At 38.5% G+C, this 24224-nt stretch overlaps 1 protein-coding gene across 1 annotated transcript; it reads right to left on the bottom strand.

The window, feature by feature from the left end:
- Nucleotides 1-1884: 1884 nt before the first annotated feature.
- On the bottom strand, nucleotides 1885-22408 carry LOC148742843 (uncharacterized). Its single transcript, XM_088748798.1, has 6 exons — nucleotides 22338-22408; nucleotides 21545-21616; nucleotides 16021-16092; nucleotides 7073-7141; nucleotides 4999-5070; nucleotides 1885-1960 (listed from the first exon to the last, which is right to left on the bottom strand). The coding sequence occupies exons 1-6, from the start codon at nucleotides 22406-22408 to the stop codon at nucleotides 1885-1887; spliced, it is 432 nt and encodes a 143-aa protein (XP_088604924.1).
- Between the last annotated feature and the right edge of the window lie 1816 nt (nucleotides 22409-24224).

Here is a 24224-nt window from a genome sequence, read left to right as displayed (position 1 = left end):
GATTCTGTAAATCCTTGTGGCTCCGAACAGCTTCCATAATTTTTCCTGGGTTATGTATATGGAATCAGTTAAAAGCTCGAAAAGATTGTTGTTGAGATTATGGACAGGATTTAAAAGTTAAAGGAAAACTTTTGACCCCTCTCTTTATTGTCTGCTAAAGGATCTCATCATTATGACAGATGACCTGTCTTATACCTCTCCTCAGAGCACTTGAAAATGAGGTTCGAACAAAACTTTATTTTTAGAAATTAAATGTTAAAGTGCACCTAAGCCCAAATTTTTTTTTCGCTTAACGAAATAAGTTTTGCTTTTTTTTTTTTTTGAGTATTGCTGTGCAAAAAATTTTTAATTTGCTCAAATCTTTAATTTTCTGTGCCCAGTCAAAATAAAATCGGCCACCACCTTGTCCCACGACCGAGTTTAAAGAGGAATGGCTCTAGCGGGTAATGTGACGTCAAATCGATAACACGAAAGTCTGCATTTCACACATTTTCACTTGTTTGGGAAGGTTGTCGTCGATATTGTCCGAAATATGCCGACTGGGTGTGTTGTATGAGGAATGTATGAAGCGCGATACCCTCTTGCAAATTTCGCACTTCAGCTTTGAATTACACATCGATGCCTCGTCATCTTTGTTTTAGTTTTTGTAAGAATGGAGTAAAGCACTCTGTTGTGTTTGCTTGACATTTTTCCATGTGAGATTTTCGCGTTGAACCTTTGACGTCACCTCCTCTGAGTCCTGCAATGAACTTTCGGAACATGGTCAAATAATGGCGGACGCGAAATCGTGAATTTAACGGCTCGAAAAAAGATAGTTCTGGGGCTCGGTCTAGACAGAAATTTGGCAGAGTATGCGAGACACACTGAACACAGAAATGAAAAAAAAATTATGTACTAAAATTTTGATCTCAGGGGCACTTTAAATATCAAGCAGTACTTTTCGCCACTGAAAAGCACATTGAGTCATTTCATACCACGAAATGCTTAGCGATAGGTATCGTTTTAACTGCCTGCATTTTACTTTGGTGGATCCAAACTTTTTATTCCCTGCTCTTGAGAATGAGACGTCCCCTAACCCATCAAGCCCGGTTATTGATGTAAAGATATCTGATTAAATAATAAAGTTGAGAGGGTGCTATGGTTTCTTTACTCGCAAACCATCTCTAGCCTCGTTTTGTTCGCCAATGATAACGAGATAAATTTTAGCTGGAAGAAATTTGCGTTCGAGCTTTGCAAATAGCGAAAAGGCAGGCAAGTGGTGGGCAAAGCTTTGACTTAGGACTCTTAAGACTTCTGACTTAGGATTTTAAACCAATCAGAGTCAGCTTTTAATGAAATGAAAAGGTGCTCTAGTTTAGTCATGGAGTAAAGACCCAATTAATAAGTGCATAATGATTATTAATAGTTATGTGAATATTCACATCAGCATAACTGTTTTGACTCTTGCAGCTTGCTTGTGTTCTGTCGTTCGTTTGTGGAAAGTTTTACCAGTCTGGCTGATAATGAAGTAAGACGATTGAAGATGTGATGTCGTGAACAAGTTATGCATAGGGCTTGATTTTCATTGGCTCTAATGGTTCAAATCAGGAATCATTTTTGTACTGTCATCGGTTTCTGTGCCACGTTGATATTGCTTAAGGGCTATGGGGTGTCCTAGGAGAGTAAATAGGCACTGGTGCAAGAGGGCAGAGATATGTCTAATTCTGCACAGGAAAAGAGCGAAGCGAACTGAACCAGCGAAACAGATATATCCTGGCGCGGAACTGAGTACTGTACTACATCTAAACATCATTTAAACATTAACTGAAGTCCCTTAATGCGGCTAGAGCTGCATAGAGCTGGAGCTCGGACAATCCATGAAATATTAACTTATGAATGTGTTACTTACAGGTGATACAACTTGGAGTTGTAATTGAAGACTCTAGGTGGTAGCTCCTTAATTTGGTTATCATTCAAGGACCTAAGAAATGGAGATAGCCTATTATCAGATCTCTCCTCCATTCCAAGAGTTAGTCGATGTCATTGAGTCCTTTTCACCATTTTTTGTAAAAATTAAGTTCGATAACTTAAACTGGGTATGTGTCAAAGTACCATTTGAAGAGTGTTGCAAATTCTCTCAATGGACAAAAATGAAGCAAATTAGTTGTCACATTCAGTGCATCTGATCAAGATTTTGTTCTTAATATTTTCCCCTAGCAAGTTTAGGTTTTTCAAACTTCTGAACGATATTCCAGACAGAACCCTGCTTTACTTCATTGGAAATTGCTAAACTCAATCCTAAAAAAACCGTTGTCTCACTGCAAACTTAACTCTTTTGGAATGACGTGACTTTGTTAAAAAAAAAGGGGGAAATCAGTGAGACGTTCTTCCTTTTTAGGATTGAGTATGGAAACTTCCAATTGATTAAAGACGGACTAGAGGAGTCGGATGCATATTATCCATGCCTGAAAAAATTTTATTACATCCATCACCGCCTCCCGTTTCATCTGTCACTTGCTCACAAACATACGTTTCAGCTTCGCAAAAGGCTGTTATTGGGAAGCATTGGTCGTAATTTGACCTATTTAGCTGTTTGTTTGCAATTGTATTCGGTCAAACTTTATTCTGTTTAAACCTTATTTGTATCTGTATTTTCATAGACCAAATATTACAAATTTGTGGGATACATTACTCGCGAATGGACATGTGTTTCGGTATAGTTCTGAAATAGTTAATGTAAAGTTAATAACTTACAGACTACTCAGGCTGAATAGTCTCGCAAATCAGTCATCAGGCATTTTGTCTTAACTTTCTGAGTGCGTATGGAAATTTTAGCGAAATATTTTAGGGGATAACATACGTCGTTAAATATCTACAGTAGGCTGAGGTACTGATTGGAACCCAAATCCCAATAGCAAGAATAATAATTTAGGTGCGCATTCAACATTTTGTTTTGTTTTGTTTTGTTTTGCGTTTTGTTTTGTTTTGTTTTATTCTTGTTTTTGTTTCTCTTTTGTTATATTTTTTTTCCCACCTTGAATGGCTATCTTTTCTTCGGTGCTAAAGATGTCTGACTGAGCATTCCTTGAACCTTGCAAAACATCTGCACCCCTGATACATTTTGGTCTGGTACACTTATTCTAGAGTATTTGACATTGAGAAAATGCCAACTAACTGCAAGTGGTCTTTACCACTAAAACGAGAAGCCCAACTACGTAAAACATACATAAGCAGTACATTTCGCCATTGAAAAGCGCAGCGAATCATTTCTTCCCACGAAACACATGTTGATATGTGGTATTTTAACTGCGTGCATTTTAATTCGGTGGATCCAAAGTTTTTATTTCCTGCCCTCGAGAATGATAAGTTCCCCAGCCTATCGAGCCTGATTATTGTTGTGGAGATCTCTGCTTAAATAGTAAAGTTGAGAGAGTGCCAAGAATTTAAGATTTGACTAAAGTTTTTAAACCACTCAAAGTCATCTTGTGATAAAATTTAACAGAGACCTAATCTGTAAGTGCACAACGATTACTAATATTTATGTGACTATTCATAACAGCATAAATGTTTTGATTCTTGCAGGTCCTTTGTGTTCAATCCATTTTTTGTGAAAAGTCTAACCAGTCTTGCTGATGATGAAGTAAGGCGAATGGACACGTAATGTTGTAACCTGTTATATCTAAGGCTTGATTTGTATTAGCTTCAATGGTTCGAGTCATGAATTATTGCCTTATCGTTCTCAGTCTCCGAGCCACAGATATCAATAATATAACGTGCTAGTGAGCGTTCTAAAAGAGTAAATAGGAACTAGGACGAGGGGACAGAAATTGATCTATTTTCGCACGGGAAAAGAGAGAAACCAGTAACTACAGTTACCGCCTAGCCTGTTACGGGGCTGAGAAGAGAGCACTGAAATAACATCATTTCAAAATTTTTATAAAGTCCCTTAATGCAGCTGAGGCTGCATGGAACTGGAGTTTGGCAAAAAAATTACTTAGATCAATTTTTCAAATAGCCAACTTTTTTCAGTTCAGCATATGCATTCATTGTATGCAAAAAGTCCAAATCATTCTATTATTTTTATCATGATAGCTCGCGTCGAGGGAAAAACCACATGGAAAGTGTTCCTATGACTTGTTTTGAAACTAAATGAGGTAAGTTAGTTACGATTGAAATCGCATTTCTGGTAAATACAAAGCCGTGATTTGAAGATTAAGGTAAATTTGGCCTTCAGAACAGTTTTTTAGAGGTATCGTAGTGATATTATAACTTTTGATCAGGTGATGACATGGGTTGAAGAAATTAGATTAATAAAAGTACTTAATGTCCCTTCAACAACTTTTTTGAAAGGTGTGGTACTGATGACAATGAGAATGGTATTTGAATCAGAATTTGGAATCGCATTGTTGGTAAATGATTTGAGTCAATTCAGATGTTTTAAGCCTGTGATGGTATCAGTATAAGTCCCTTAAAATTTTGTGTCGTGGAGCACGCAATGGATGTTTTTTCACGCAAAACTTTTACAGCTCCAAAAATCGAATGAATAAATCGTTACGCAGTTTTTTTGATGTTTTGCGTAAACGTTCATTGGGGTTTTGAAATTATTTTTCTTTTTTTTTCTAGAATAATTCGTTGTCAATGGTCATCAAGATGTGTTCGCTTATGAAAACGAAATAGATGTCCTCAAAGAGCGGAATTCGTCACCTATCATGGTTAGAAATCTTATTTAAGTATCCAGAAACTGATGAGAAAAGACACTTGCCTCTGTTTAACTCACACGCTCTAACAGTCATGCCACTCTCTTTTAATCGCATATTAAGGCTATCGGAGACCCTTGAACTTAAATACTTTAAGACCCAGCTTTTAACAAAAACTGTAGCTTTACAAACTCTTTCTGATGCAAGAAACCAAAAAAGGAGCTTAACATCAATGTTAATGAGATTGCAATGTTAATGAAGAGATTTTTAGGTCATATTCTAAACAATCCATCAAACATTAACTTATGAATGTATTACTTACAGGTGAGTCAACTCGGAGTTGTTATTGAAGACTCCAGGTGGTAGCTCCTTGATTTTATTTCCATTAAAGTACCTAAGAAATGGAAATAACTAAGTTTAAGATATATGCGTTATTAACCAAGCGTGAGGTCAAGAGGGCTGGATATTGGCCGAATTCTGTTTTTGCATTTTTATTGACCGAGATTTTAAAGAAGTGCCCAGGCGTTAATTCGAGGAAGTACGTTAAGCAGAACTAGTTGATTTGGTTTGACAGAAGCCATGCAACTTCTTAAGATATAAATCCCTGATAGGATTATTACATTTACAGATAGTTCAAGATTTTTGCAACGCAGTTTGACGCATTTACGCATAAGTAATTATGCCGGAGTCATACTCGATCTTCTGACAACAGCATTATACACAAACTTATGCTGGTATAATTCATCCGAGCCTATCAGTGACCGTCAAATAGCTTCAATTAAGGTCTTTCAGATCTCACTATTTTTACTGCTCATCGGTTCTGGATCTCGAAGACTCTTTGGATCTACAGACTGCGAGGCCAGTCTCCAAATGTTTATAAATATACTAACTTTAAAATCATTCTCAGTATTACAATTTTCACCCAAACACATACTTATTTCATTGAGTGACCGTCTTTTCACTCCTTAAAAATGGAATGTTCTCTGCGTAGCATATGAGAGAATCGCTCAGACAGGGTGTATATCATCTCCTCAGCGAATAAAGTGGCACGTGTCTCTGGGATTTCAAAAGAAACGTCATGCTATCTAACTTTTCTAAACTTACTCAGCTATTTGCTAGTCTCCAAAACCGAAACAGTCATGACGGACAAATTCCAAGAATCAGCAATATTGTTTTTGTAGGATTGCTGATTTGAGAAACCAAAAGGCTCCAACTAGTATTTCGGTAAGGACAGGTGTCAATCAGCCACAGTTTAAAAACCACGCGTCAGCGTATTAGAAAGGACAATGGAGTTGCCCGCGGTTTGGATTCTCTATTTTATAACTTCAAAGCGCTTCCCAACGAATTTGTTGCTGGATAAAGGACCACCGCTGAAAGTGCAAGAAACACTCGCAGAAATGTAATTAAATGATAAACCCTGATCTTGGAGGGCCGGTCTAAGATTTCAATGAATGTCACTGTCAGGCTACATTCATACGGCACCCGAGCTAAATTATTTCTGAGATGGGGATCAAGAGGGAAAAGACTGAAACGAGTCGGACTGTTATCATGTATTAAAGTAACTTATGAATTACATAAGGTCGTCTATTTGAGGTTCCATTTACCTTAAAAAGCAATTATTTGGGTCTTGTTCCAGTCTAAATATTTTCAATAAAATCAAGAAAGCCGTCGAAGCTCTGCGTAGCAGTGTAAGTGTTTCCAACAAGTTCGTTATCGAGTTCAAGTGATGTTTCGCCATAAATCGCCGTAACGTGCTGTGCGCTCTTTTTCATATATTGTCTGAGATCCCTACATCGCGGTCGACATATACCGAACAGACGGTGTGGTTATCATTTCTTGTGATAGTCATATCCAGTGTATGGTTACAATCAGTGATCGCCTCTGGCAGGTCTACGTTCAATAAGACATAGCTCTAGAAACTACAAAGTTCGCTGAAAATCACCTTTTTGATGTACTTTTTACACACCAAACGAGAAATACGATACTTTTTTATCGGTTTCTCTCGCCTTGATGAAACCTGAAATAAATGCCAACTTTCTTGACAAAAAGTGGATTGTTTTCCGGAAAATTTAACCATTGGGATTCAACAATCCAGAACAACCAGGCTCTAAACTGTTACATAGAGTTCGTACTGCAAACGTTTATGGTGCAGACTTTCTCGTCTTCGTTTGGTGGGGAGATAGGGTTTGTGAAAAGGGACTGGGGGCTTTGGGGCGAGGATGTAGAGCTAGACCGGCGGTGTTTTATCGCTCGCCGTGCGTTGACTTTTTTTCTCCCCCGACTTTATATTTTTCATTCGCAAGTAGTGAAATTCTGCCCGAAACCACCTCAGTCCCTCCCATTACTCACCTGGATGTAACAGCAGTAAATAAAGATTTACCTTGGTTGGTACTTACAGTTCTTTGAGCCATGCAATCCTTTTCAAAACTAACAGGGGTAAGGTGAACTGATTATAGGACAAGTCCCTATCAACAAGAAATCATTTCATTAGGTAGTTAGATTTACATTGTTAAATAATGCTGAGAACTTTACATGACCCTCACCGGGTGGAGAGGGCTAAAAAAGTTGCTGATTTAGTTTTCACTTCAAAATAAATGGTAAGGATGGGCCTTAACGTTACCAAATATCAATTAACTATGATTTCCTATCTCATCTGAGACAAATAACATTGCTCGATTAGCTTTGAAGGAAGGGTTTTCGATTAATATGAAGGACTCTCCAAACAAGTAGCCATGATAAAACTCTTTGGTAAAAGTATTACATAGAAAGATAATTCACGATTTCTCTAAATCGGTGAAAATTTTGACTTTTATGATTTTTCAGTTATCAAAAAAAAAAACAAAACTCTATGTCAGCGTTAAGGATGGTATGCTACTCATACTGGTGTATCACAAACCAATCAGATTGTCTCATAAGGGTATGTATCACGTGCCAATCAGATTGCCGCATTTTTGGTGTATCACAAACCAGTCAGATTGTCGCATTAGAGTATGAATCAAGTACCAAGCAGATCAGAGAACTGGGGTATGCTTGCACAAATTAGAATACTGTCCCTCATGCCAATCATGTTAGGAAATTAGGGTACCACAATAAGTTGCGAAGGAATCAACCCAACTTTGACACACGTCAAGATTAAAATTAACGAGAATCGTGAGCTCATCTAGCTAGTGTAATAGTTCATGTCCTTCGTGAGGACTTTTTTCGCTATGATTGGTCGGGATTAGAAAGGTCTTCTGGCCGAAATTTTCCTACCATTAGCAAGTTAAAACATGTTTTGTAAACCGGTCCTTTGCATCAATGATATTCGATTGTTAATCTTGTTTTGTCTCCTTGTTGCTCTTTTTGCAAAGGTTGAAAAGACCACTAAGTTATTTCGAATTTCTGCGTCGACTCCCTTAGTAAATATCCGTTTCTTTGCTTCTGAAAGTTCTCCATGAATTAAACGTTGTACTTCTGAGTGGTCCAAGGGAGTTCAATTTTAAAGCAAAAGACCGCACTTTCTATTGATCGGTCCACTGGCGTAAAAACCCACGCGGAAGGAAAAAAGTCGTAATGGGGTTTACGTCAGCGGTGAAACTTTATGCCCTCTAACTTTTAAAACTTTCTCAGCCTTTGCTAGTCTTCAAAATTAAAGTGAAATGGTCAAGACGAACTAATTCTGAGAATCAGGTAAATTTTCTCGCCGGAATGCTGATTTAGGGTTACTGTCAACAAGATAGAGCGCACTGAAACATCGTCCCATGTTGCGCTTGTATAGAAGAAACCCTAATACATGTATACATAAGGTTAGAGTAGCTAGCGAGCTAAAAAATAATGATGATAATAACAACAATAATAATAATAATAATAATAATAATAATGGTGGCAAGTATTGCAGACGTGGTTTAAGTTTATCCGTTAAATTAAAGTCCGCGCCTATCGAAAGTAAGCCAAGTTCAGAGCGCCAAAGCCTATTGCGAGAAGTGATTAGGACACTTTGCTGTGTGTCGAGCAGTTTTGCTAGACTGTGAAGTGTCTCTGAATTGGAATTTTCAGCTACATTTAATTTTGTTGGATTTGTGAGTTGATTTATTATGGTAGAAGGACGACTACATCACCAGGCAAGCGGAAGGTTGCGGTGAAGTGAGCAAATGAACAGAGATTTGTTGGAGTGTTAAAAGATGGCCTTGGAATTGGTGAAGTCGGACAACCCACCACGGTTGGAAAGTGGAAGAAAGATGGGTTATATGCAAGCGATGCGAGCTCAGTCGATAGAGAAGGGATATGGTAATTTGGCTTTGACCAAACAGAATTTAAGGGATCAGGCCGCCAGACTCGAGAAGTTTGTCGGTAGTGTTGTAGATACGGTGCGTGCAGTGATCGTACGAGGCGAGCCAGCGCAAAGTAAACCGAGTTTATTGGAAGATTTGAATCATGATGATATCACTGCTGAGATACGAAATGCTAATTTTCTAGAAAACAGGACTAAAGTTAGCGAGCCGTGACGAGAAGAGCCTGTAAATAGGCCATTTTACAGTTGTGTACTTAGTTGCCAAGCCTTTGATTCAGAGTGAGGCTGAAGGTGACCTTGTTGTGATAGAGACCAGTATCTAGTTAGCATTATAACAAACTGATTTACATTTGAAAAGCAGCAAGGTTTGTATCATAACAAGGTCACCTCTAGCCTCACTACTGTTCAAAGGCTTGGCAACCAAGCACACAGCTGTAAAAGGGACTATTTGCATACACAAGATCAGTCTGAAGAGATGATGAACACCTTGAATGATTTCCAATGGGAGCTGTTGGAACAATCGTCACTGTTACTCGCGTTAGTAAACACGCGTGAGGGTGAATATTCAAACCGGACCATAGATACGTGCATAAAACAAAAGCCAACTGAAAGCGACTAAAAGTCCATCAATTATGTGATCACTGTGGAGAGGGAAAAAGCGACACCTACGGAAAGTCCATTCATGTACATATAGCTTGCTAAATGTATTCTGTACTCTGTAGTAGCGGCATTTTTCGTGTTGAAAGGATGGAAAAAAAAACCAAAGGACAAAGCGACAAAGTAAATTCGGGGTAGCCGAGTGAGAACTAGAAAAGAACTTATATAGAAAGTGTTGGAGATGGGAGAAGAAGTACTTCTAAAGCAACAGCTGAGTTGGAGAGGCTAAAGAAAAACTGGAAGTTGAACAAAAAGGAAAAGAAAAACCGCGCTCTTTTGCAAAAAGAATGTGGTTTGTTGAGAGCATCATCCCTTGTGAGCCATATCGATAGCTAGGCAGAAATCAGTGCTTCGAAAACTAAAGGCTAGTTTTAGTAGAAGGTAAAGGCAGGAGAAACCCAAAGAACTAAACCGCAAGTTTACAGAAGAGTGCCCTGGCCGCGTACATACAACTATCACGAAGATGGCAGCGGAAGATCCAGGCAATGCTCGACCAAAATACAAGAAGGAATGTGAAGACCAGGATAGAGTAAATAAGGGCATGTTTAGTGACATTACTGAGGCCGAGGAGTTTTGGAGAACGTTTTGGGAAGAGAATGGGTCTGGAGATGAGTGCCTTGAGGAAGTGGAGATTGCATTTAGTGAACGCGTGCCCCGTCTATCAGAAGAGGTTTGGGGCCAAACGAAAATGGACTCTTTTAAGATCATATTGAAAAATAAGAATTGGAATGCACCAGGCCCAGATAGGGTAGTAAACTATCGATGGAAAAGCACATACTCACTACACGAAGGCATGGTATCTGCATTTAAAGCAGTTGCAGATACCTCAACAACATACCCTGAATGGTTTACAGAGAGAAAGATCAGTCAGTTACCGAAGCTAGCCAAGCTCACAAGTGAAAATCAGCTCTCTATCACGTGCCTCAATACATCATACAAGTGGTTCACCTCATGCGGCTTGGGTCCTATGGATGAACACGTGGACAAGGATGAGCTAATGGAAAAGAGCCAGAGAGGAGTGAAAGCGAAATGTAGTGGAACTACTGACAATCTTATGATAGATCGTATGGTTACGTTGGACTTTCATGAAAAAAAGCGTAACCTCAGTGTCGCATGGATAGATGTGCGCAAGGCATATGACTGTGTTGACCATGATTGGTTGAGGAAGATCATGTGGCTCCACAAGTTTCCGAAATGGATTTTTGAGGTTGTCAGTAAGCTGTGCGATAGCTGGAACACAAAGATTGCGGCACACACCGTGAAGGGAAACGAGCTGTCACCACCCATACGGTTCAACAGAGGCCTTCCACAGGGGGATGGGCTATGTCCGAGCCTAATAATTTGAATATATCAGCAAAGTTGAAATGGTAAATTGGCCACCGTTACGATTATAAAAGCTGACCTTTCGAGCGTTAGCCCTTCGCTCCGACGAAGGGCTAACGAAGGGCTATTGTATTGTAAGAACAGAGTCATGGCCACTAACCAGCTTGCATTGCCGGTGTTGTCATATCTAATGACATCTCGGCAATGGTGTGTAAAACACAGTACAGGGGTTATAAGATCAACCGATACAACGGGATCATAGATGTGTTGGGAGGCTGGAGTGTGGACATGGAAAGATCCCTTAGGATGCTCCTAGGTTCTAGATGCAGAGAAATCTTAAGGCTAATGTAGGGAGCGGTCATTTCAAGTACGCTCCACATCGCCCGGATATTCAAGGCTGCTGTTTAACTGACCTCAAGATAGATTGTAAATAGTTAGCGAAATTGATGGTGACCAGTGGTCAGTCTTTCTAGCAAATGTTAATACGTAGTTTTTAAATAAGGTTTTTAAAGGAACACGAGCTATCTTAATTAGTGTTATTACTTTCCCACCATTTTTGCTCGTGGTATATTATAGAAAGTTCTAATCCTGGTGGGAACATAGGTTACGTTGTTACGCCCTATGTTTTTTTCTCTTTTTAGTAAGCTCAGCACTAGAAGTTCAGTACTGCGATAAAAATAATAATAATATTAAACACACAAAGTAGAGAAAAGAAAATATTAGTTACAAATTCTCAATCTTAAGTTTAAGTATGTCAAGCAAAAAAAGAATCCCCATGAAGGTAATATCCCGTATTTTGTTTTAAAGTCTGCAGAGAAACTAGTACGAAATATTAAAAGTCTGGCTGTGCATTCCACTGCTTAACTGAGAAGTAACAAAAGGAGTTAAGGCCAAAGGTAGTTTTATCAGGTTTACTGGGGGAAAGAATTTAGTTACCACGAAGATCATAGGAAGAGGACCGGAGTGAAAACATATTCTTCATATAAACAGGAAAATGAGCGAAAAACAAACTCTTATATTACAGTAAGAGGAAATTCTGAACGCGCTTTAAAAACTAGCACATATAGCGTGTAGAGTTTTGCAAGTAGCAAAAGTTCTGATAGGTTTTGTTTTGGTTCGGCACGTGCAAGTCTGATAAAACTGACGGCGTTTGTTTAACTGAACTACCAGCCTTCGCGTTACCGCGGACATCCAAAAAAGCTGGACAATATAATTCAGCAGATGAAAGGCCAGAAAAGATGTAAAGCTTTTTCAATATTCCTACTGGTTCCAGAGGAAATCAGTGTATTGTGAAGTTGGACAAAAGAAAATATTTCGACGAGTATTCTGACCAATTTTCGTCAAAATCCGACAAACTACAGACCTTTTTAATTCGTTTAAGTAGAGTTAACTCGCGTTAAAATAGACATCAAGGTTGCGGCTTCCAAAATTGACTTTAAGTTTTTGTCGAAAACCAAGATTGAAATGTCAAAGGTTCAAAAAGAGTAAGCGCCATTTATTATCTATTCCTTTACTTTATTTTTTATCTTATTTTTACTTGTACCTTGTGGTCAGAAATATCCGGAAGTTAACTTGCGCGTTTCCTCTCTTTGGCGCTTTCTCACATTGTCATTTTTTACTTGCGCATGTTTCAGTGCGTTATAAATTTCGTAGGGGAAGGATTTTTGACAGCCTGTCACTGTCTAAGTAATCTTTGTTTCGATTTGTTGGATGTTTTTCGAAACCTGCGATGCTAGATATGGAAAAGAAACTAGATAATTTAGGGTTTGAAGTGATATTCAATCCGCCTGGGCACTGGGATTGCTTCTATACCTTGGCTGCAAAGGCTCTAGGCATTGAAACCCAGAGCATGAAGAACATGACTCTTATTTCTCAATGTTTTGGGAAATGTACAAATTCACTTCTTTTGTGCGGTACAATACAACTGTAAACGAAATATGCAAATCAAGATCTCAGACGAAAGTCCGGAGAAAACCGTCAAAACTTGCTGAAGACTTTCGGATTATTACACGGTCCTAAATACGCTACATTAAAAATGGTGATTATTATTCTTTAATATAATCATTTATGTATCTTCTTTGTTTTTTTTGTTTTTTTTTTGCGATGTACACTCGACTGTTTAGGTTCTATGGGTCTCTAGCGGTCCAAAGTCCTAGTCAAGAGATACGAAGATTCGTTTGCTTTTTTGCACCTTTTATTTCATGTGGCGAAGTGTTAGCTTTTCTTCCGGCCCATAACATTATTCTACTCATTTCATCTATCTTGGCCTATTCCGGGGTGTTAGCTTTGAAACGCTATTTATTTTATTTGTACTTTAGATTATTGCTTAACCGCCTATTGTCTATGCTTAGTTAATGTTTATCTACGTCACGGATTATTTTTGTCGATTACTGTAATTGGTGTGAAAATGTTACGCAATTAATGTCAGTCATTCGCTCATATTACGGGCTTGCGACAAAGAGAGAACCATGTTTTGATCCCTGTCAAGAGGTCGTGCGCTCCGCTACTCAGTGTAAAATTGTTTTGTCTACTCCGCTACCCGCGCTTTTCAAATACGCTAGGAGCTCTACCAAAGTAAGTTACCTATATTGTTTATGCTCGATTTAGTTTATCGTTTCCTTCGTTATTAGTTCAGTTGATTTCAAGAATAGGTCATTGTGCTGTGTCATCGTTTGTAAGTCAATTAATTAGCTTCGTTTCATTTTCTGTTACCTTCTAGTTCGAACCACACACACATAATTCTACCACATTTGCTATCGCAATCACACCAAGTATTCAGCAACTACCTTTTTTATCGCTACCTGGCTACGTTCCATTTTGTATCACATAAAATTATAACACCTGGGATTGTTACACGTGGTGCTTGTGCGTTCGTTTTGGGGTTCTATGTACTGGCTATCCTTCCACTGCTAAGCGACGCTACCCTGTGATTCTCTGGAATTCACACAGGGAGGTGGTCCATAATGAGGGTGGTGTCCTTTAAGTTATTTTTTCAGTATTTAGGATGATTTGTGCACCATGTTGTCACCTTATGCATCTGTTTAAGATTTTTTTCTTAGCATTTTCCCCCACCAAGCCTAGGTTATTCAAACTTCTGAGCGATATTCCAGACAAAACCCTGCTTTTCTCAATTGGAATTTACTACACTAAACCCTAAAGAGAAAGCATTGTTTCACTGCAAACTCATCTCTTTTGGAATTACGTTTGTTCAAAAAAAGAGAAAAAAGGAAAGAAAGAAACGGGAAAAAATAAATTAGTGAAACATTCTTCTTTTTTAGGAATGAGGACGGAAATTTTAAATTGAGTAAAGCCGGGACAAGAGGAGTGCGATGCGAGTTGTCCACGCCTGAAATGATCTTATTACATCCATCACCGCCGCTCGTTTCATCTGTCGGTTGCTCATAATAAGCATTTGTCGTAATTTGACCTATTTAGCGGTTTGTTTGCAATTATATTCGGTTAAACTTCATTCTGTTTAAACCCTATCCGAATTTAACTTATTTACTTGTATTCTCATAGAGAAGAAACTTTAGTCAACTCTCTCACGATACCAAAAGCCCGCGCTTAACCTGTTCGAAAAGCGAAAGAAAAGAAAAACGTCGTTGGTAAACACAGTTTTTAAATAGAAATGAAATTCAATGAGAACTAAACCCGAGAAGACTTTAAATATGTGACATTTACCTAAAAAGCCATTTGCGAAGAAGTACTAAATTCTGAATTCTTGATCGTAATGGCGGCCGTCCAGAAAAATTTCTGCTTCAAATTTCTTTGGAGAGGAGTATGATTAAGAAAAACATTCGCTGTCAGATGCAGTAATTGACCATACAATGCACGATTAAGAAGTCTAAGGCTCGTCAAACACGACTATTAGTGACTCAGTCACGATTAATAGCCGTACTTTCCATGATTATTAATTGTAGTGGAACACTCTTTGCGACTAATAATGGCAAGAAAAGCCCTTTGCCATCAACAATCTTAATTTTAGGACTTGACGCCAAATAATCGTTGAATTTTTCTCTCCGCCAATTAATTTTCAATCTTAATTGTGTATAACATCATGTCTAATGTTGCGTGCGCACTCTTTTTAAGTTTCCTCATCGCATTTATCGTAGTGATTGTCACGTTAAACGTTCAGTTAACTTGACGCGTAATTTAGTTTATCAGTTGTTCAGTTAATTTTAGCCAGGCTAATTAGTTATTGTAATTGCTCACCCGTTCAGTTTTTCCACATATATACCTTAGTTACGGAGGCAGTCAAGGCATAAGTTTTATGAATATTCACATAAGTTATGTGAATATTCACATCAGCATAAATGTTTTGACTTTTTGCAGCTTGCTTGTGTTGTCGTTCGTTTGTGAAAAGTGTTACCAGTCTGGCTAATAATGAGGTAAGACGATTGACGTTGGGATGTTGTGAACAAGGTATGTATAGGGCTTGATTTTTATTAGCTCTAATGGTTCGAATCAAAAATCCTTTTTGTATTGTAATCGGTTTCTGTGCCACGTTGATATTACTTAAGGGCTATGGGGTGTCCTAGGAGAGTAAATGGGCACTGGTGCGAGAGGGTAGAGATATGTCTAATTCGGCACAGGAAAGAGCGAAACGAGGAACTAGCTCAATGGATAGAGCGCTGGACTGTTGTGCGGGAGGTCGAGGGTCCGAGCCCCGGCCTGACCAACACTCAAGGTCTTAAAATGATTGAGAAGAATATGCCACCTTTTTATAAGATCAGGAAATGGTTAGATATTCTAGTCTTCTCGGATAGGGACGAATAAATCGAGGTCCCGTCTGCTGCAAGGTTAGGGGTAGGAGACGTTAATTTCCCACGCACGAGATTACTGTGTGATGGATGTCCTCCCCTGGGGTGGGATGGGTGGGTTTCTGGGCCCGCAGTAATTGATGTAAAGCTGTTGTGGTGTCCCTGCCTGTCGGCAAATCTAATAAATCAGATAGCTCCTGGCGCGGAACTGTGTTCTGTGCTACATCTAAACATCATTTAAAAACTTTGATGAAGTCCCTGAATGCAGCTAGAGCTGCAAAGAGCTGGAGCTCGGACAATTCATTAAATGTTAACTTATGAATGTGTTACTTACAGGTGATACAACTTGGAGTTGTAAGTGAAGACTCCAAACGGTAGCTCCTTAATTTGGATATTATTCAAGGACCTAAGAAATGGAGATAGCTTAATTAAAGATCTCTCCTTGATTCCAAGAGTTAGTCGATGTCACTGGGTCCTTTTCACCATTTTTTGTAAAAATTGAGCTAGATAACTTAAACTGGGTATGTGTCAAAGTAGGATTTTAAGAATGTTGCGAATTCTCTTAATGAACAAAAATGTAGCAAATTAGTAAACTCCTAACATTTTAAACACATTTAAAGTGTTTCGTATAAAACTTCTTTCAAAATAGAAAATAATCCCAAATTTGTTTCCAGATTCTTCATCCTGTGGCACGTTGGGAGCGAGGCAAAGTTTAGAGGCTGTTGCGGATGAATGATTAACTGACGCGTTGTCAGCCGATACGCAAGGTGAAAATTTTGCATCTGAAGTTTCATAGACTAAATATTACAAAAGTGTGGGAGTGAAAAATTTGAGGGGATAACATACGTCGTTAAATAGCTACAGTAGGCTGAGGTACCAATTGGAACCCAAGTCCCAATAGCAAGAATAGTAATTTAGGTGCGCATTCAACATTTTGTTTCCTTTTTGCGTTTTATTTTTTGTTTTTGTTTTTGTTTTTTGTTTTTGTTTTTGTTTTTGTTTTTGTTTTTGTTTTCTGTTTTTGTTTTTGTTTTTGTTTTTGTTTTTTGTTTTTGTTTTTGTTTTTGTTTTTGTTTTCTGTTTTGGTTTTTGTTTTTGTTTTTTGTTTTTGTTTTTGTTTTTGTTTTTGTTTTTGTTTTCTGTTTTTGTTTTTGTTGTTTGTTCTTTTTTTTGTTTCGTTTTTTTCTCTTTCGTTATGTTTGTTGGTCCATCTGGGAAAAAAAATGAAGTTGTGTTTTTCATCTTTTTCTTTGTGCTAAGGATGTCTGACTGAGCATCCCTTGAACCTTGCAAAATATCTACACCCTTGATACATTTTGGTCTGTTCCACTTATTCTAGAGTATCTGACATTGAGAAAATGCCAACTAACTGCAAGTGATCTTTACCAATAAAACGAGAAGCCCAACTAAACACAACAGACACAAGGAGTACGTTTCGCCATTGCAATTGAAAAACGGAACGAATCTTTTCTTACAGCAAAACACATGGTGATATGTGGTCTTTTCATGCATTTTAATTCGGTGGATCCAAAATTTTTATTTCCTTCCCTCGAGAATGATAAGTTTCCCAGCCTATCGAGCCTGATTATTGTTGTGGAGATTTCTGCTTAAATAGTAAAGTTGAGAGAGTACCAAGAATTTAAGGTTTGACTTAACTTTTGAAACCAATCAAAGTCAACTTGTGATAAAATTTAACAGAAAGTACAATTTGGGTTTATTAAGTCAGATTAAAAGTTATCGAGTTTGTAGTATGGCCTGGCTAACCTGTGTTACATGCACAAAATATTGATAGAAAGAACCACTACCTGGAGTTAAGATCCTTGTCTCAAGGACATAGGGATGATGTATTTTTAACAATCTTTGAGGAGGAAGTGCTCTCTTTTGAGATCTTTACTTACTCATTTTGAAAAAAATAGGTCTTACTACAAGAAACTTCAGTCACCTTAAAGTAAGGACTGTTATCAGTTTTAGGCAGTATTTGTCACTCACTGTGAGTGCATATTCCTTGTTTTGAGAACTGATAGTTACTCTCATTTTGAGTGATATCAATCCTCATCTTTAGAACTTCCTGTTCCTCACTCCAGGACGCATTTTTAAGAAAAAAATCCTTAATTCAAGGTAACTGGAAACATATAAACTTAACAGTGCACTAAAAACATACGTATACACAGTGCGAGTTACACCATTGAAGAAAGAGCATATCGATTGATTGAACTTATGCTTGAGCTTCTTTCACTGCAGTTCCCACTTGTGAACCACTTTCCAACGTCGATACAGCTCCAGGAATACCTAACAAGCCTAAAAAAACCCACTTTACGAGCAGTTGACCATGAGCGACACTTCAATATCGGACTATCGGCGAGCAGCGACTCGAGTCGTTTGAGCCCGCGGTTGAGATTAACAAAACATCAGCGTTTTAAATGTAAAATATATAGGTTGATAAAGTTTCAGAAGTCTTTAACAAAATGTTACGGTGGCTTTACGGTAAATAGCGGGGCGGTCAATGTCGATCTCAGGCTAGCGACGTAGGTGGTTCGAAAGCGCCGTCCATATTACATTTTGCGTTTTGCTTAACTTCTTTTCTTTGTTTTCTTTTTTGGACACAATAATCAGTTTCCTGGATTTATACATTTAAAAATAGAAGTATTGACGCCATAGATGAAATATACGCTGCAAGAGATAAAAGTGTATTCGGAGATTGGGCAAACTTTAATTAATTCACAAATGAAAAACGTATACTATTGTACTCTTTGAAGATTATCATTGGCTTCTTTTTCACCCCAACACTATTCTTAGCAACAAAGGTCACCATTTCGTTTGTTTATCACTCGCCAAAAACAGTTACTATCAAATGCGTTGAAAAGCCTAAAATAGAAAAAAGTTTACAGGAATCGACCAATCGAGCGAGCCAGCGAGCGAGCGCCATTCATCACATCGTACCTACAACTCGCTCTTGCGCAAGCGCAATTCACGAGTTAATAAAGGGCTAGTGATTGTCCTGAAAGAGTAAATGGTAACTGGGACAAGGGGGCTGAGATCTATCTATTTTCGCACGGGAAGAGAGAGAAACCACTAACTCCAGTTACCACCTGCTACGGGAATGAGAAAATGGTACTGAAGTAACATCATTTAAAAAGTTTTATGAAGTCTCTTAAAGGATCCCTTCCAACCACAATACATTGCGCGCGCGATATGTGAAATCCGCCACTTTCTCTGCCATCCGGTATTGGACAAGTCGTAAAGTGGAAAGAAATCCTCGTTCATCCGCGTACATTTGCCTCAGTGAGGTCTTGAATTTCCTCAATCGCGTTCCAAATTTATTGTTCTTTCTATTTGACTAGTTATTTCTTAATTATTTTTTCTGTTTGCGAATCACGCTGCTGGCATCAAAACAATAATAGAGGCGCGCAGGGTATTGTGGTTGGAAGGGATGCTTTAATGCAACTGAGGCTGCATGGAGCTGAAGTTTGGAAAAACAATACGATACTCAGATAATTTTTTCAAATAGCCAACTTTCTTCAGTCCAGCATATGCATTCGTTGCATGCAAAAAGTCAAAATTAATTATTTTTATCATGATTGCTTGCGCTAAGGGAAAAACCCCGTGGAAAGTGTTCCTATTACTTGTTTTGAAACTAAATTAGATAAATAACGATTCAAATCGCATTTCTGGTAAAATACAAAACCGTGGTTTGAAGATTAAGGTAAATTTGTCCTTCGGAACAGCTTTTTATAGGTATTGTCGTTGATATTATAACCTTTGACTGGGTGACTGATATGGGTTGAATAAATTAGATTAATAAAAAGTAAACAGCGTCACTTCAACAACCTTTTTGAAACCTGTGGTACTGATGACAATGAGAATGGTATTTCTATGAAAACGTGGAACCGGGTTTTTGGTGAATAATCTGAGTCAGTTTAGATGTTAATGTTTTCAGCCTGTCACAGGGTCAGTATTAGTCCCTTAAAATTTTGTGTGGTGTAGCACACAATAGATGTTTTTTTACACACAACTCGTACAGCTCGACAAATCGAATGAATAAATCATTACGCAGTTGTTTTGATGTTGTTTAAGTGTAAACGTTCATTGGGGTTTTGAAATGGTTTTTCCTTTTTTCTTTATAGAATAGTTCGTTGTTAATGGTCATTAAGATGTGTTCGCTTATGAAAACGAAATAGATGTCCTCAGAGAGCGGAATTGGTCACCGACCATAGTTACAAATCTTATTCAAGTATCCAGTAACTGATGAAAAAAGATGCTTACCTCTGTTCAACTCACACGCTCTAACAATGCCACTCTCTTTTAATCGCATATTATGGCTCTCCCAGACGGCATTAGGAACATTTCCGATTTTTCAGTTTTTAGACGTCTTGTTAAAAATATGTAGTCTCTTCTATTGATTATGCCCTTTTATCCTTTTCTTGATAACCATATTTATATTTTCTGTTATCCTTACGTTAGATTTATGCAGGGCCTCACTGAAAACCACACTTTGTGACGTGGGCTCCCTGTCAAAAGATCTTACTTATTATTATTATTATTATGGCTGTCGGATACCGCTGAGCTTAGACACCCTAATACCCAGCTTTTAATTAACAATTGGTTCATGCTTTAGCGTGGACTATCGAGTCATGGAGCACACGGGAAGTTTGAAGAGCACGAAAGAAGCGTAATGAGGGCAACTCTAGCTTCTTGAGTGCTCTCCAAGCTTCCCACGTGCTCCATAACTCGATAGTGCACAGCTGAAAGCATGAAACAACAGTTTTAGAACATAGCCGGTGGAATTGTGCATCAAATCCGACGCGAAAAACGGACAACAATATCAATTAATACGTATGATGCACGACCCTTCGCAGTACATAGCGCTATTTATGCAATAGCGAAAATCAGACCTGAAAAAAATCAGGCCTGTACGGGATTCGAACCACTGACCTCTGCGATACTAGTGCAGCGCTCTACCAATTGAACTAACAAGCCAACTGGGAGCAGGCCGTTAAGTTGATTCGTAATAAACCCGTGATGATAAATCAGATACAATGAATATATGAAGTTCATATATTTGCGGTATTAAATACGTATGATGCACGACCCTTCGCAGTAGATAGCGCTATTTATGCAATAGCGAAAATCAGACCTGGAAAAGATCAGGCGTGTACGGGATTCGAACCACTGACCTCTGCGATACTAGTGCAGCGTTCTTGGTAGAACGCTGCACTAGTATCGCAGAGGTCAATGGTTCGAATCCCGTACAGGCCTGATTTTTTTCAGGTCTGATTTTCGCTATTGCATAAATAGCGCTCTCTACTGCGAAGGGTCGTGCATCATACGTATTTAAAACCGCAGTTCAAAATATATGAACTTCATATATTCATTGTATGACATATCAATTAAAGCGAATCGTGACGGTGCCGATACCAAGTCTCCTTTTCCGTTGTTTTTCTCTTTTACTGCCTCTTTTAAGGACTCTGACCCAAGGGATCAGGTCGAAAAATTGTATTCGTTTTGGGACTAGTAGGCCGAGTCTCTGTTTGTATCCATTATTGTCGCGATGTATGTTATTTTTCTTCGCGCTAAGAATGGCCGCTCGCGCGAAAAAAGAATTTCTGGCGAAGCGATTTGCTCCTGCTATCAGCGTGCAGTACCGGGATTTTGAGCACGCTTACGTATACTGAATTTGACTGCGCAGCTCTGCTAGCTATGTTCTAACAAAAATTGGAGCTTTACAAATTCTTTCTGAAGCAAGAAATCAAAGAAGGAGCTTAACACCTATGTTAATGAAATTGCACTGTTAATAAAGAAATTTAGAAGTCATATTCTAAACAATCTGTCAAATATTAGCTTATGAATGTATTACTTACAGGTGAGTCAAATCGGAGTTGTTATTGAAGGCTCCAAGTGGTAGCTCCTTGATTTTATTTCCATTAAAGTACCTAAGAAATGGAAATAACTAAGTTTAAGATATATGCGTTATTAACCAAGCGTCAGGTCAAGAAAGCTGGATATCCAGCCGTCTTGACCGAACAAGCTTGGTTAATGAAGGGTTTATCAAACTGCAAAAAGATTTCGCTTTATTTAGAATTAATAATAACCTGTTTGCTTCGAGTGCAGGGAAAGAAAGCCAGCTGTGTTTGTAGTACAACAAACTTACGAGAGTCGTTTCTGTTTTATTTGTTTCGACTATCTTCTAACGGTTTTTGCGTTTCTGTGCCGAAATTGTCCAAGAGTTACGAAAGTAGTTCTTATTCTATTTCTTTCATGCGCGGGATCAAGTTGGGTAATCCCGAGTGGGCAAGAAGGGTCGATCTTGCCCGCTCCGGCAGCCAATCAGAACACAGGATTCGCTTCATCTTGCCCAGGGGCGCTGTTTGCGATGTAATAAGTAACCTTAATGGGTGGTCATGTTTCCTAGAGTGAGTCTCTTTTATTGCGTTCTTTCAGAAAAGAGCTCGGGAACTGGAGTTAAAGTTCTATTTCATTAACACATGTACATATTTTCTAGCAAATGTGATGAAAGGCGTTTCCTGTATTTTTGTACTTCAGCTTTTTAATCAGAGGCGGTTGCACTACATATTGACCTCCTTAATTGCAAGTTTCATAAGGGGAAGAAGCAGCAATGGAGAAGTCCTCCCGATTTTGAGCTCTAAAAGTTACCAAAAGAAAGTTTCGGTGTTTGAACCTGGAAGCCTAAAAGTACATAGTACAAAGATAAGTGTGCTGTTCATGTTTTCGAAATCGGAAAGCTGCACGGGACAAAAAAATGCCTTTTTACTAGAACTGAATAGTGTGTTCGAAGATTACGATTTTAACCGAGTGCAAATTAACAAAAATCATTGAGAAGCCCGTGCAGTGTTAACTCATTTACTCTCGAAATAATTGACATCTGACCTCTCCGTATAGTTTCAAACCGTTCACAAAAGCTCACGAGTAAAGAAATTACGAAAGATGAAAATGGGTAAAGTAGCTGTGTGGGTTCAGTTGTGATTAGACATCGAAAGAAAGCACCACATCACAATCGTTTGCTTTGAAGGTGCGTGTTTGTGCTATTCCATTCAAAATGCAGATGTATTTATCGTGTCCAGATTGGTTTTCTCGACTCTGTAGTGTGGCTCCCAACAGCTTCCGCAATTTTTTCCGGCTGATGTATGTGGAATCAGTTAACAGTTTAAAAGGATTGTTGTTGAGATCATAGACACGATTTAAAAAGTTAAAGGAAAAAATTTTTACCCTTTTGCGAGAGGCGATCTGTCTCATACCTCTCCACGGAACTAGACGAATTAAACCGATTCACGCAATAATTAATGCTCCCGAACCCTATTTAATTCTCCCGTAGAAGGCAACTAGTACAAAAATTAAATCGAGAAAGGCTGAACTAACCAAACCACAGTTCTCTTAATATAACACCACTGTTAACTTTCTTTAAAGCGTAATCTTAGGTGAGCAATTTTGACAAGATTTTCATGTCGTGACTGAGCCCTGATAAGGGCTAACTACTCCTGGGGGATAAAAAACATCTGGGATCTTATGATCACAAGTCTCGTTCACTTTTACTTACCCCGTTAAAAAGGAATCATCAAGTGAGAAAGTTTGAAATGTGTTATTAGATAAAGCTTTCAACTTACCCCCCCTCCCCTCCCCTCCCACACTCCTACCACCTTGGCCAGTGTCCAATTGTTTCTAAATGTATTAACTTTAAAATCATTCTCCGTATTACAATTTTCGCCCAAACACATACTTGTTTTATTGCATGAGTAACACACCGTCTCTTCGCTCCTTACAATTAGAATGGTCTCTGCCTAGCATACGAGAGAATCGCTCAGACTGGGCGTCTATGATCCCCACGGCGAATAAAGTGGCACGTGTCTCTGGGATATTAAAAGAAACGTCTTGCTATCTAAGTTTTAAATTGAATCAACTCTCTGCTAGTCTCAAAAACCGAAACAGTCACGACGGACAAATTCCAAGAATCAGCAATATTATTTTAGTAGGATTGCTGATTTCAGCAAACAAGAGGCTCCAACTAAAACTTCGGTAAGGACAGGTGTCAATCAGCCACAGTTTAAAAACCAGGCGTCAGTGTATTATGAAAGACAATGGAGTTGCCGGCGGTTTGGATTCTCTATTCTATAACCTCAAACTGCTTCCACACGAGTATGTTACTGGATAAATGGCTACTCTAAAATTGCGAGAAACACCCACACGAATTAAATTAAATGAAGAACTCTGATCCTGGAAGCCCGGTCCAAAATGTCAATGAATGTCACTGTCAAGTTATATTCGTGCGGCACCCGAGTTAAACTATTTCTGAGATTGCCATCAAGATGGGAAAGGAATTCACCAGACTGAAATAACTCGGACTGTTATCGTGTATTAATGAATTAATTAATAAAATCCTCCTCTTGTCACTATATTGCTATTTTCATGTCTCTAACTATATGTGAATCTTACTAAAAAATAAAAATTTAGAGGGGGAGGGTAGTTGTCAATAGCCTTGCAGGGCTCAATTTGGGATTAGAACACAAAGTGCAGGTAACGGGGGTG

The sequence above is a fragment of the Stylophora pistillata genome, chromosome 1 (genome assembly GCF_964205215.1).
Source record: "Stylophora pistillata chromosome 1, jaStyPist1.2, whole genome shotgun sequence".
Classification (NCBI taxonomy): domain Eukaryota; kingdom Metazoa; phylum Cnidaria; class Anthozoa; order Scleractinia; family Pocilloporidae; genus Stylophora; species Stylophora pistillata.
Note: the sequence above shows the minus strand (reverse complement) of the source record. Positions and strands in the feature narration are given on the sequence as shown.

Coding starts and splice junctions, on each gene's coding strand:
- LOC148742843 (XM_088748798.1), bottom strand. CDS start 22,408: ATGAACAGCACACTTATCTTTGTACTATGTACTTTTAGGCTTCCAGGT. Junction 16,093..21,544: donor AACTCCGATTTGACTCACCT/GTAAGTAATACA, acceptor TCCATTTCTTAG/GTCCTTGAATAATATCCAAA. Junction 1,961..4,998: donor AACTCCGAGTTGACTCACCT/GTAAGTAATACA, acceptor TCCATTTCTTAG/GTCCTTGAATGATAACCAAA.